This window comes from Myripristis murdjan, chromosome 21 (assembly GCF_902150065.1).
Source record: "Myripristis murdjan chromosome 21, fMyrMur1.1, whole genome shotgun sequence".
NCBI classification, from domain to species: domain Eukaryota; kingdom Metazoa; phylum Chordata; class Actinopteri; order Holocentriformes; family Holocentridae; genus Myripristis; species Myripristis murdjan.
This window is the reverse complement of record NC_044000.1, coordinates 20,788,184-20,802,930: the sequence shown is the minus strand read 5'-3', so window position 1 is coordinate 20,802,930 and position 14,747 is coordinate 20,788,184. Positions and strand designations below refer to the sequence as shown.

The 14,747-nt window shown below is 42.2% G+C and overlaps 1 protein-coding gene across 1 annotated transcript in view; it reads left to right on the top strand.

Moving 5' to 3' along the window:
* Positions 1–11,260: 11,260 nt before the first annotated feature.
* Positions 11,261–14,747, top strand: part of il1rapl1a (interleukin 1 receptor accessory protein-like 1a) — a 138,274-nt gene continuing 134,787 nt past the window's right edge. Inside the window, exon 1 of the mRNA XM_030080807.1 lies at positions 11,261–11,342. Coding sequence (XP_029936667.1) covers positions 11,261–11,342 — 82 coding nt within the window. The remainder of the gene's footprint in view (positions 11,343–14,747) is intronic.

Genomic DNA, 14,747 nt, shown 5'->3' with positions numbered 1-14,747 from the left:
CCAGCACCTTCATATGGTGATAATATGTGTATCCAATATATGATGGGACAAGGATAATGTGCATCACAGAACATGGGTTACCATGGAAGTTGCAGCCACAAAAATTATTCATATAGTGTACAAAATAAAACATCAGACACAAATAAACACAATTAAAACATAATCCAGCAAAAAAAAAAAAAAAAAAAAAAAAGACATTTAATTGTTTTAAAAATGTAAAAAATGTAGGAATTAAATGAAATTAGATAAAATAATAATTAGGTCCAAAAAATAATAAAAAAAAATATGGTTGTTTAAAACCATTAAAAAGTAGGAATACAATGAAATAAAATAATAAAATAATAAATAAATTAAGACCAGCAAACCAGGATAGTGGAAGGGACAGGTAAAAAGGAATGTTTTCAGTTTAGTTTTAAAAGATGAGTACACCTAACATCACTGGGAATAGAATAGAATGTTCCAGTGGCTTGGAGTTTATAATCTACAGGCAGATTCAACAGGGAATAACCAGACCACCTGTCCAGACGACATCAGGGGTCTAGCTGGGTCATAGTTCAAAAGCATGTCAGAGAGATATCGAGTGAATCAGATCATGTAAGGTCTTATACGGTCATACATATGCACCCATACCTGCTCAACATGCATTTGTGATAGTGGTGGCAGTGGCTCAAAAAGGACGCATGTATGTCCATATTTGAATATGTGCCAAACTTTAATTCATTTTTAGGTCTCTGTTATTTGCACAATACAGGAAAGATGGATGTAATCGTCAAATTTGATCATGAATCAAATCATCAAATTTATTTGTGAATCACATTTTATACAACAACTAAAGTTAACCATAGTACTGTATAATAAAATAATATGGAGGAACAATATGGTAGGCTATTCTAGAGCTTTGGGGCGCTTAGAGCGAATGCCCGATCGCCCCTCCCCTTCAGCCTTGAACGTGGGAGCAGCTGGTCTGAGGATCTGAGTGGTTTGGGGTTAGAAAGGGAGCAAAGGAGCTCAGAAATGTACTGTGGCACCAAGCCCTGCAGTGCCTTAAAATGTAGATGCAACTCATAGGAATCAGTGGTGTGAACAGAAAAAAAAAAACAAAAACAAACAAACAAACAAAAAAAATATGCTTGCCATCATGTATAGGTCTGCTGCTGCAGCTGCTGTCCTCTGCTGTGGCTATCTCTGTATTTCACTGAGGGCAGGGCTCAGCCCCTCTTCCATACACACACACACACACACACACACAAACACACACACACACACAAACACAAACACACATATGCAGTGCAGTAGCAAAAAGAGCGCATAACTTCAACAAACTTTCAGCAGTGCAACCACATCGGCAGTTTTATAACTAGTGAAGCACTTTCTTTGATTAAAAAAACTGTGCAATATTATGTCACAATTCATTCTTATTGAATTGCTGAAATTTTTTTCATCCACCACATGATCACACACTTTGTGACAAAATGTACTTTGTACATTGTAAAATACAGAAAAACTTAAATGGAAAACACAGAAATTGGGGGGAAAAAATAGAACAGAACCTGGAAAAAATATACATAACAGAATATATAGAGTTGTATGTTTTTTATAGGTATCATACATTTTTGTTTTTATAAAAAAGCCGCTCCAGAAAGTGTTGGTGTGTCAGTCTATTTTAGAGCTGTGTTATTGCCATGTATGTGTTTGCCGGAGGTCAGTGACATCTAGGTGTGTGCTCATCCTGCATGCGCCTGTGTATGTGCGTGTGTGCGTGTGCGTGTGTGTGTGTGTGTGTGTGTGTGTGTGTGTGCGCGCGCACAGCGCTCTGACACACAGGCCCAGTCAGTCCTGTTCTTGGCTCCAGCAGTGATCTGGCTCCCTTCCTAGTCCTGCAGCCCTTGCCATGCCTCTTTCTCTCCCTCCCTCTCTCTCTCTCTTTCTCTCTCTCCCTCTCTCTCTCTCTGTCTCTCTCTCTCTCTCTCCCCCCTGCTTCCTCTCTGCTCCCCTCCTCCCTCCTCTCAGCCCTCTCTTCTCTCTCCATCCACACACCAGTGCAGATCAGTCTGCCCAGGCCTTGGAAAGGAGTCAGAAAAGAGGGAGAAAGCTGACTGGACCGTCACCTCAGCCCCCTCTCTGTGTGTCCCTCATCTCTGGCTTTGCTCACCTACAGCTACATGATATAGCTAAGCAGACACTAGTTATAGTGTATAACATATTGAGTGTGTGTGTGTATATCAAAATGTCTAAAACACCTACAGCACCCACCAAAAATCAATGTTTGAATATAGTGTGGAGAAACATTTGACTTGTATAAGTATTATCATATAAGTATAATAAAAGAAACGGACATAGAAACTGAAATGTAAACAGAAACAAGCGGCCAGCAGCCACACCAGAGCCCCCGAAATACTGGCTGTTGCAAAATTGTCATCAGACGATAGCTGATGGGTTCTGAAACTGTAGTTATAGCTATTCACAGGCCTGGATAACCATCGAGAGAGCCCTTTCTGTATTTCCACGACAAAAACTTGGATAACCTCACAGCAGGAACACAAACACACACCAATTCACTGTCTTGTAGTGCTGTTTGTGTTCGCCTAAATCCTGTAATAAGATTCAATCTGAGATAACTGGACTGTTCCCTACAGGGGCTATTCCTCTCCCCGAGACCCAGGGCAGCTGCAGCGCGGAATGGAGACAACACTGGCTGTAGTACAATCAATGTTACTGAGTGTGTTTGTCCCTGTGTGTGCGTATATGTGTGTGTCCATGCCTGCACTTTCTTTTTGTGTGGAAAGGGAAATAAAAAAAAAAAAATCTGTAGGCGTGCATTGTTTATTGTAGTTGAGCTGGATATTGTACTGTAGGCACAGTGGCGTGCTATTCTCAGACAGGGATATTGGTTTTGGAGTCCCACTGTGGTGCAGTATGGAGCATATAGGCAGGGTCGGGGTGAAACAAACAGGTGAGCATGTCAGAGCGAGATGCCGGAGATGGTTGAGGGCCACTGGGACTGGCTTATCCACTGTAATTCACCGTATGGGAGAGGGGGAGTGAGGAGGGGGAGATGGTGGTGTGAGCAGGCGGGGTGGTTCAAACAAGAGCACAAGATAACGAGGTTAACCTGTGTTGAATTAAACATCATCTCAAGGCTTACCCATCTTCCCCGTGTCCATGCTCCCCTTCATCCCATCCTCCCAAGTGAGTCCTGTCTGATGCTGTCCACTCAATAAGACCTCATCTGTTCAATACCTTTCCTTACTCTCTTTGTTGTATGCGTATGTGTGTGTGTGTGTGTATGTGTGTGTGTGTGTGTGTGTGTGTGTGCACCAGGGGGGAACTTTTGGTTGGCTAGCTATTGTTCTGTAACACCCACCAGTGGTTCTCATTGGTCCAGTTGCTTCTTAAACCCATATATTCTTCCTTGCCCAGAGAAAATCCTAAAACCAACATTGTAGGCTCCTTGTAGACATTCAGAGAGAAGAATCTTCCACATCAGTGCAAGCCTGTGATATACTGTCAGTTTTAAACTTACTCGGGTAAGTTGCTATGGTGTGTTTCTGCGGCATGTGCACTTGTTTGAAACAGTAGGACTGTTTTTTTTTTTTTGGCTTTATTATTATTATTATTATTATTATTATTATTATTATTATTGTTATTATTATTATTATTATTTTGGCATGAGCAGAGAGAGTTACAGCCATTTTTTGGTCCAGCAGAAGTTGTCATAGATATGTTATCTTAAGATTCCAGTGATTTACTTTGCTTTTTTTTTTTTTGTCTTTTGTAGTTGTTTGGCACTTGAATATGTTTGTCTTGGCTTATGAATGCACTGAAAGATAAATTGATAATTGTGCAGTTGACTAGATTTTCACCTGAAGTGTCTTATTCCATATCTTCCCTTACCTATACCTCCCCCCATTTCCCCCACTTTCCTCTCCATTTCTTCCAGTCTCTCTATTCCCAGCCTTTCCCTAGTCAAGCAGAGAATCGATTTTTAAACAGGCAAGACTCTAGGGACCAAGCAGAGGGCCATTATTGGCCTCATTTAGGGTTCCATTGCCACCACGATGGCTTCTCTAGACAATAGAATACACTCTGTCATGGATACCAACGTGTAAATGCGCATCGCCGCTGAAAACCGCTCAGGCCAGCATTTCCTGTCTGCAGGGAGCTGTGCTTTAAAAAAAAACCATGTCTGGTTGAGGGGAAGGGCCCCAATGCCTCTTCACACACCACTAATATAGGCACATCCAGCACATTTCACAGCTGCAGGCTAGATAGGAGAAGAATACTGAGTATTTAAACCAAATGTATGGGCTATTTTCCATGCTATTTACTGCATTCTACCCTTTACATTTTTATTGCTGCCATACTTCTTGTGCAGACTCCAGCATATGGCAATATGCTCCTACTGTAAACAGTGGCCTGCTGATCCCCTGACAGGGGAGTGTACTTCACTGTAGCAGCTGTATGTCTATCATGCAGCTCAGCAGTAGTCAGCCAATCACAAATGTTTTTTTCTCTCTCTGGGAGTGAAATGTTTTAGGAGAGCCTTTACAGTCGATCTTATGTCTTAACTGCAAATGGGCATATCTACACTGAAGGGGGCTAGAGTTAGAATGAAATTATGAAGTTGTTATTTATTTGCCCTCATACAGTAGTCGGCAAACAAATGAGCAGGTGTCTGATAGGGGGCATGCTCAGTGTGACATGTATGTACAGGTGCAGCTTCCCACACAGGCATGTGTTGCCACTACTTGCAGAAAAATAGGAATAGTAACATTTTCCAAGTTGTTCAGTGACACTTGGTGCTGGTTATTTAGTTGCCCTCAAACAACAAGCGCCCATATCTACATGATTGTTTCCAAAGATTGGTTGTGTTCAACAGTAGTTGAGCACAACCACATTTCCTTAATCAAATTAAATCAAACATACCTATCTATCTATCTATCTATCTATCTATCTATCTATCTATCTATCATAGATAGATAGATAGATAGATATATAGATATAGATATAGATACAGATATGTATACACCAACCTTTGGCCAACCTTGGTCTTAGTGATTAGTGAGAGAGAGAAAGAAATGGAGAGAGGGATACACAGATAAACCACATGTATTATGTGTGTGTGTGAATGAGTGCATGGATGCATACTTGTGTGTCAGTGTTTATGTGTGTGCTTCCAGTCTATCTGACTGGTGGTCTGGTGGCCCCCGGTAGGGTATGTGTGCTAAATGGGTGAGGAAAGCTTTGGCCCCTGCTCTCCATCAAAGACAGCATTGACTAAAACCATGAGAGCATCTCTGCAGCCAGCCAGCCTTGGACAGCTGACAATGGGCTCGAGCACAGAGAACTAGCTAGGCGTAGTCAACAACCACTGGGGGAAAATGCTTCACAGCTGGTGGAATGTGTGTGAACCCAGACTTCACTCATGGGGACCAGTAACTCTACTCTTGATTGATCACAGTTTGTCATATGACTCCTCTAATTAATTTCCACAGCGCTGCACGTATCAACATGTGCATTTTATTTTTGTGCGCTTATATTTAGTATGTGTGTGAAGGGGTACAGCAGAGCAGAGGATTGGCTCTGAATCTTGGGGTAATTAATCTCACTCAGTGAAGAGGTGCATGTTGGGACTGAGGCAGTGCATAGCCCACCGCTCCTTGCTCGTTAACCCTAACTACCTAAGGCCAGCCTCTGGAGATTAACGGGGACCGCCCATGGTCAAAAGTGGTCAAATGTGCTTTACAAATGCTCACTCAGTCTTCCATGAAGCGCATTCTTTATCCAGCGGCAATGATTCGCATTAATGTTGCAAAACACTCGTAGGACCTGACTCACTCTGTGACGCATCTGGCAAACAGTAGCCAAACATGCAAGCACACACACTCCAGTGACACACACATAGGAGTAGATATACATAGTGGCCTAGACTCATGAAAACCTAGTCTGCCGTGCCATTTACTAGCAATCCCAGGATGCATCTCTTTGACACAGTGACACACAGAAAATCCAGTGCTGTGACTCATCCCCTTTAATGTGTGTGTGTGTGTGTGTGTGTGTGTGTGTGTGTGTGTGTGTGTGTGTGTGTTTCCCGTACCCATACTAGTCCTGTTTATTATGGTGACCAGATTAAAACTCCCCTGAACCATGATGTGCTTGGCAGACTCAGGGCTCTGCATGCTTGCTGATTTTTTGTTAAGAAACACACCTGTACTTTTGGTGCTAAATCTACAGTTGCTTTATTGTTTTGCAAACAAAAAAAAGTTGTTGGCTGATGTGATGTGCTAATTTGAAGTTGGCACCAGTAGGACTACAGAGAAAGAGATCAAGAAAGAATGAGAGTGATAGTGATGCATCTGTGCACAAATGTTGCCTGTGCTTTTGAATAATGCAGACTTTGTATGTGCTAATGTTCTGAACAGTATCTCTCTTTGCCATTCACTGCTATGTGTGACCCCGATGTCAGACCTGCACCATAATATCAGTCAGCTTATGTTTCCCCTGCAGAATAACTTCCCTGGTTACTCTGTATGTAAGAGGCTGTTGAAGTATATGAATAATGTAGTGTTTCATAGAACGGAGGATGGTATACATCTGTAAATATTCTCAGAACATCTGGGCTATGATCTCGATATAGTCGAAGGGTATTTTTTGACCTGGTGAATTCTCATCGAATATTCAGCAGTTGCCGTATTGTTCATGTAATATTGATCAAAACTCACAATGAGCCTTGTAATGTGGATGACAGAGTAAGGCAGATTTTCTGCTTGTACTACAAAACAGGATTTAACACTCAATACTCAGTTAAATTGCTTGTTACAACTGACTTATCACGATTACAATAGTGTATATTTTTAAAATGCAGTGAATCCCATCGTAGTCATCGCAGCAGAGTGACTACAAGGGAACAGTGAGATGTTTCATAACAGGTTTTTTCAGAAGCACATTTTCACTGTCTGTGTTTTTTGCCTGTGGGGGCACAGAGACACTTCTAGTAAATGCTTAAAAAGATGTGCTTTACCTAAGACCACAGAGCAGGCTGCCTTCAAATTGGATTAAATCCCTAAATCACATGATCAATCATCCACAGCTTGCTGTGCCAAGATGGCGGAGCGCACAGCTTTCCTCCTCTGTCTTAAGATGGCACAACTGCATTCTGTAGCAACAGTAGCACTGCTGCTCTGTCATTCCATCCTCAGAATTGGAAATCAAGACTCTTCTTGGCTATAGGTTCTGCTTATAATGGTCTCTTCTGTGTGTCCTGTGGAAGAAAGCCTCAAGAGATAAGGAACAGAAATAGGAGAATAATTTTGACTAACAGTCATGCACATAGTGCATTGGCACACACACATACACACCACATGCACACAGCAGAGGGAGTGCACTAGGAACAAATAGTGTGAGGTGATAATTGAATTTGGGAAACATTAGGGGAGGGAGGAAAGGGAAATGGCTATCCTGGGAGATACAGTCCCACAACAATGGCAACAGACAGCAAATTCCTCTGCTCTTCCTTTGGGGTGCATCAGCAGGCAGTGCTAGGCCATGGCCCTCATTTTGTGGTAAAAAGCAGCAGGCAAATGGCTTGTGTGAGAGATAATGTGAGTGTGATGATGTGTGCACGTGCTTCATGCACCGCTGAAGCGTGGATATCACGCCATGCCGCTGTGTGCTCCTCCTCAAACACACCTGCTCCCGATGCCTCGGAGAAATTAGTTTGGCCGCAGTTAACCGCAGCTCCCCTTACCAGTAACACCAGAATGCCATACTACAGTTAGATGATATGCACACTTGAACTTAAATATTATCTCAGCTCTTACAACTGCATTAACCTCATTACCTCTTAAATGGGCAACATTTTTATTTATTTTTTCTCTAATTGACATTTGTTTTTACCAGGCACGCCTTGGAACTGCTGATGATTTTAGTTTATATAGACACAGTGTCATTAGGCCTTGCAGCTTTGATGGTGGTGAAATATTTCCCTGTTTGCATTCCTGAGAGAAGGACTTTTAATTCTATGGCAGCTCAGCTTCATAATAATTACCTGTTTCTCCCACGTTGCCCTGGAAACAATAGAGCCAAGTAGGGTGTCATTGCAGACCCCTGCATTCTTCAGAAAAAGCTTTTGGGCAGCATCGGCCAGCCGACATAAAAGGTGGCTGGTATATTATTTTAACATAGACTGTGCTCCCTCTGAGAAGGACAAAATAATGACAGGACCTTTTAGAGTAGAGTAATGCAAGTTTGAAAATGGCTTAACTCTCCAGTTACTGACTGTGACTTCTTAAATAACTGCATCTTTAATGGGCACTAAACAGCGGCAGTCGAGAGAACATACTCACTGAACTCCGCACACATATTCACATGCGCCTTAAGGGCATTTCCCCAATCAGGCCATCAACAAGCTCTCTGTCCTGGAGACTAGACAGAAAAGCCAATCTGACCTCTGTGGCTCTCTTGTTCTTAGAGGTTGCTTTCTTTCAGTGTTTTTGTGTAGTGGCTACAACTTCTTTGGAGTGAGAATACAAGGGATGGAGGCGGAGTGGAGAGAGAGGAGAAGTGAGGGGAGACGAGGTGTGCTGGTGGTTTCATGGGGAAGTCGGGGGGGCACACAATGGCCCTCTGTGTGTGCAGGATGGGAGGCTGGTGATGTCATAGCTGGCAGGGCCCAGGCGTGACATGCTTGAGCCACACAGGAGCGTTGTTGACATTGTTCTGTTGGATCAGACTGTGACGGCGAACACACCTCTCCGTCCTCCAGCTGGAGACACACAGCGTGCCGCACCGCAAAAAAGATCCATCTTCACGACACATTTAATCGACTGCTGAGTCTTAATAAAATAAGTGAAAAAAATCTCTGTGTGGTGATATAAATTTGCTTATTTCCAGTGTAAATCAACTTTGTTAACTGTCTTGATGGAAGTGGTGTGATTATCTCAAAACATTGTCACTTGTTTTCAGAAACTCATGTGAAATTGCATCGGATATAAGTCAAATTAGCTCTCCCAGTTGGCAGATTATTTCAGTTGCTTTAACAAGAATAAGATTTTCTGAGTCAATACTAGATTAAACGACTTGTTAGCGATACATTTTTGAAGTGCAGTCAGCCAGTTTGAAACCGTCTATCCTATAGTTAGAGATAAGAGCCAGTTAACCATCCATTCTCTATCATACAGCAGCCGGCCGAATAAAGGAGCACCACGCCAGGAACGGGGCTGATGATGGCTGGGAAGGTTAGGGATGTTTTGGCAAAGGTCTTTGGGTTTTGTAGGTCTTGGCTTTCACAAATTTGGGCATTTGGTTTGGGACAGAGTTATCCACTAGTTTTTGGGGTATGGCATTAAAGAGTAAGTAAATACATTGTTGCCACAGTGGTGCTAATAATACTGTCACTCTGTCACACTCTCTCTCCCACTTGCCCTTGCTGGGTGTGTGCATTTGTGTGTGCGCATGATCTCAGTGAAATCCCCGATGTTCCCCCTGTTTTACATTGTTTTCTACCTGTGTCATTTAAGCTGCAAAGATCTCCATTATGTTTCTCCTTTAATTTTGGGACCAGTTTGCAGTAACGGTTGTAGGATGTGTTTGTGTTTAAATGGATGCACAATCATAAAGAATGAGGACTCCAGATATCTGCACTGACCTCTAGAGGATTTGGACCATTGAGACTACAGAATGTTGTCTATTGTTGGTGATTTGTGTGTGCACACAGAGCCATAAACTCACTGTAGGTTTACAACTGCAGCCAGAAACCCACATTTTTCTAGCACTGACGAGCTTATCGGCAAGCGTTTTTAAAGGCCTTTTAGCCGAACAAAGAGGCACCAATCCTTCAGCTGTGGCATTTGCCAGAATGTTATTGGCAGAGAGGTGTTTTTCGACTGAACGTCGTTTCCTAGAAGAATGTCCTAGAGGAGCAGAGAAAGGCTTCTTTTCAGAGCGGGCCTCGCGAGTGTCGTGTAAACACACACGGAGAGAGGCTCCTTTCATTAGCTATGCTAATCTGCAGTGCACGTGACTTGCCACAGGCTCCAGGGACCCTCCTGGCTCCCTGCTCTGTGTCAGCCACAGTCTCTGAAGGCCAGGGTCCCTTCTTTTACTTTCTGGTCCGCTGGGTAAATTTGCTTTGAGTTTCCATTTTCCCATACAGTTTGATTCAAAAGAATGTGCATCTGACCTTGGGTGAACCTGCTCTTCTCTTCCCGTTGCTTTACACTGTTAAGTTGTCTGGCTCCTCTGAGTCGTACAGCTACTGAGGCTGGCAGCTTTGATAGACTGAGAGCTTTGATCACCACCCTTGTCACCTTTTGCCCCATTGTTGCTGCGGTGCAAAAACAGTGTGTGCTCAAAATGTAACAAGGTGGTGTTTCCCTACTCAACCTCAGCCATGCACTATTTTAATGCTGCCAGACGCCACATTCAAGTTTTTCTCTTATTACCTTGGGATGTCCTCGTTCGTTACGTGCGCTGTTTGTGAAGCCATCATTGGGATTTAATGTCTTTAACTTTAGATGACAGATTTTAAAAGCAATAGCCATCAGCTTACTAAATGGTTTCCTTGATGAGTGTATTTTTTCATTTAAAATCAAATTTATACAGCGGCTCCAACTCCATTTCAGAGGCTGGCCATTAGAGGGTAATTACTACATGTTAGAGTATATCGTTTACTCCTAGAGGATGAGTAGTAGAGAATGAGCCACCTTAATCAATTAATGTGATCTATGAGGCCCATGGAAGGGATACGCACTATGGATGGATATTTGCTGTATCTATGTGAGTCACAAGGTGATCATTTGAAATTCCCTTCAACCAATGTCTCCTCAATTTTTAATGAAGGCGGCGATTAAAAATGGTGTTTCTTACACATGTAATTATGTCTTTATTGATTCGTCAGCATCTCAGTGAATGGTATCTCAAGAAATATATCCCTGCTATGATAACCTGTCTCAGCTGCAATCACGAGAGAAAATCATTAAAAGAAAGACCCCCAGGGGAATGCAGAAAATGGTATTTTGAAGTGTATGTCCAAGTGTGTGTGTGTGTGTGTGTGTGTGTGCTCGTGTTCGGCGGTGCTTGGGTTGTTACAGAATATCTCTCCACACTGACACTCATTCTTGTCAGCGGGGACAAGGGGCTACTTTATCTTCTTTACAAACAGTGACTGATAGCTGGTTCTCTCTTTCTCCTGCCTTCCCTCCTCTACCTCGTTCCCTCTGCCCTCAACTCTCCTCCTCTAGGCTGTGAGGACGGGGGGAAGATGAGACCTCCCAGCCCTCTGCTGATCCTGCTGTACGTCACGCTGTCCCAGAGTCTGAAGGTGGTCTCCAAGAGAGGCTCAGGTATTTAGCGACTTTGTCTCCACAGCATTACTTCCTGTTTCCTGTGCGCATTGCTATTTGAAACCCGCACATGAACGTACTATACTTTTGTATGTTTTAATGAGTGAGCTTATGCACTGAGCTTATAGACTTCTTACTTTACAAAAGACAGTTCAAAGAGGCGAAGGGCAGATAATTGCATAGGATGCTCCTACATTTCTGCGTGAGTCATTCTCGCTGGGTAACTGTCTGATGAGCTGTTGAGATGCAATTGAGGCTTTTTGCCTTTGTCTCAGGTAAAGAGAGCATGATTACTGAAAAAGTATGCCTCCTAGCTAGAATTAGCTGGAATTCCTTCTATCTCGAGAGAGTGACAGCTACCAAATGATCCAATTCCTCAGTGTCTGGGTCACTAAGGGTTAATGTGAAACTCATTTTGTCTCTAAATGCCAGCAAATTGAGCATCAATTGTGAGCAAATGCAAAGGTCAAAAGAGAAAATGGAGAGAGAAAAGATTGAAGGTAGAAACTTTGTTCATGACAAGAATAGATATAGGGATGCAGGTAATCTGTTAAGGGGATGCGAAGATAGGTGGCCAGCGACAGAGACAAAACACACCTCATGTGTTAAACCACTGTTTTACACAGTCAGTGATCACCTCGCTCAATATACTGGGTTAGTTAAGCCTAATTGCCAGTTGGCAGGCAGCATCATCTAAGCTAATATTTACATTAAAACAAGAGTGGGCCTTGTATTTCAGTTATCTTCTGACAAAATTCTTTGCTGGGCCAGAGGTAGGCTGTGTGTGTGTGTGTGTGTGTGTGTGTGTGTGTGTGCAGCACATATTTACCTATTGCTTCATTTGTGTGTATGCACCTATGTGTGTGTGTGTGTGTGTGTGTGTGTGCAGCAGACATGAGCGGGCATGTCTGAGTTTTTAAAGCTTGACCTTTAGCTAAAGGTTTTATACTGAAGGAAGAACACTAGACAGACACAAAGGGCAGAAGGGCAACTTATCTATGAATAATGTGCTGCAGCAGGCCAGGAAGCCGGTCAGCGACGCAGAATACAGACAAGCTTAGTTATAGAGCTGCTTTAACAGTCTAAAAACCTTGACCACCTGGAACAAACTTCATATGTATAACTTAATTGGGACTGAGGGTCCTATCACTGTTTCCGGTGATTAAACATCCGAATAAGTAGATAGGATTATCAAATGGATGACGTCATTGGAGGCCAGTATGTCAGGCCTCCACTGTCCGCTGATCTGGTCCTCTAACTACTGACCTCCAGCTGCTAATAAACGACTGGAATAGAGTACACTATTGATGAACATGTTATTCAATTATAGATTTCTTCAACAAGTCTTTTCATGTAGTACAGAACAGAGGAAGTTGATGTTGTTCTTGAAAGGCTAAAGAATGACTTTAATTCCACATTTACCTTGCCTTAACACATGATCTGAATATGGATATGTTATCCAGACGAGGAAAACACACATTAATACAAGGTGTAAATGCATGCAGAGCACATTGTGATTGTGACTGTGTGGCGTGCGTTCTGGCATATTGATCGGATCTCAGCCAGGTGTAAATGCAATCCATACAGCTGGAGCACATTCAGGAGGTAAAACATCACTCCGTCCCCACTGTCCGTCACACTTTATTCCATGTATGAATTGATACGGTTCGTCTGGGCATTAAATAGTTCAGGAGTCAGCGTCAACTCACCTGATCCATGTGTGGTTTATCTTTTTTTCTCTCTTTTTCAAAGTTTTTAGTACAGAGATGCGGCAAAATTCATCACTCTGAAATGGTCTTTTTCTTGAGAGAGAGACAGAGAGAGAGAGACAGAGAGAGAGACAGAGAGTGAGAGAGAGAGGGAGACAGAGAAAGAGAGAGAGAGAGAGAGAGAGAGAGAGAGAGAGAGAGAGAGAGAGAGAGAGAGAGGATGTACTTTTTTATACAGTTAAAAACAATTCTGAGTCGGGATAAATTGTAGCAAGTAGAATAGAACCGATATTGCTCAGTAATCCATCTTAGTAATGAAAATCAAACAGCGCTTTATCCAACCTTACTTTATTCATACAGTCAGTGATAGTTTGGTAGATATTTGAATCACGAACTGTTCAATCCATTCATGGTTTTATTTTCCATTTTCCAAGAGACCAAAAAAAAAAAAAAAAGAAAAGAAAGAAAGAAAACATCAACAGGCAAAACAGTCTGATAAATTCTTCAAATCAAATCAACTGAGGTGTGCTAAAAAAAAAAAAAAAAATAGAAAACTGATTTACCACTCATTAGGACATCCAATCTAAGTTACTAGATAATATTTATGTTAACTAACTAAGGTTGTATAGCCCTAGATATTCATAGCTTCATATTAATGATGTTAGTTACAAGGCAACTTTATTTTCTGATCTCATTTTAATGCAAGGTGTAAATGAGGGCTTAAGGATTAGATTAAGGTTGGTGACTGAAAACGAAATGCTTGAGTTTGACCACAAAATTGAAAAAAAAAAAAAAAAAAAAGAAAGAAAAATTGTTAGGTAGTCCTCAGGCTAAACCCAAGTCAGTGAAATCTGTGCTATAGCTTGAACAGGCCCTTAAGTCAGCTACTTAACAAAGATCAATGGAGTATCATTGATTCCGTAATTTAGCAGTCAGAAAATCTGTTACATTCTCATTATAGTAATAAGTGATATTACTACTCGGGTCATTTAAATGTCATACCAAGCTTTCTGTCTCATTCGCGGGGAATAGAGTGCTGGTAACACACATACACACACAGAGACTAGTTTAATGGACCGGATTTTTTTTGTCTCTTATTTCAGTTATTAGTTATATCTACTGTATATTGAATGACTCTCTCTCTGTGTGTGTGTGTGTGTGTGTGTCTTTGTAAATTTTGTGCAATCAGAGTTATATTAAGCTAGGTGGAGTTGTGTAATAAGTGCATGTGTATGTCTTGGTGTGCGTGCTTGCCTGCATTTGTACATAACATCAGTTGCTGTGTGGCTGCATGCCTTGGTCTCTGGAGGTTTTCCCATATAGATTTCAATGAGGACAGAAGATCAGATCAATCAGGTGGCCCCTCTGGGTCCTGCAGTCACAATTCGATAGCAATTGAGCCAATACTCCCTCCTTTCCTGTGGGGTCAAAGGTGACCGAGTGTCAGTGGGCAGTTTGGCCACTTAATGGCCCTTTGGATAGCTCCTCTGTATCTGCCTCAAAGATTATAAATGGAGGTAAGAGGGGAATCAGACAGGCTCGTGCTGAACATGTAATCTGGAACATAAACACTTTGTCACTCTAACACGCACACACACACACACACCTGAATGCTTGCGCCCATCCAAAGGCACTACATTCACACACATATGACCCACTCCAAGCGCTAAAACATTAACGACACACAGAGGGACTG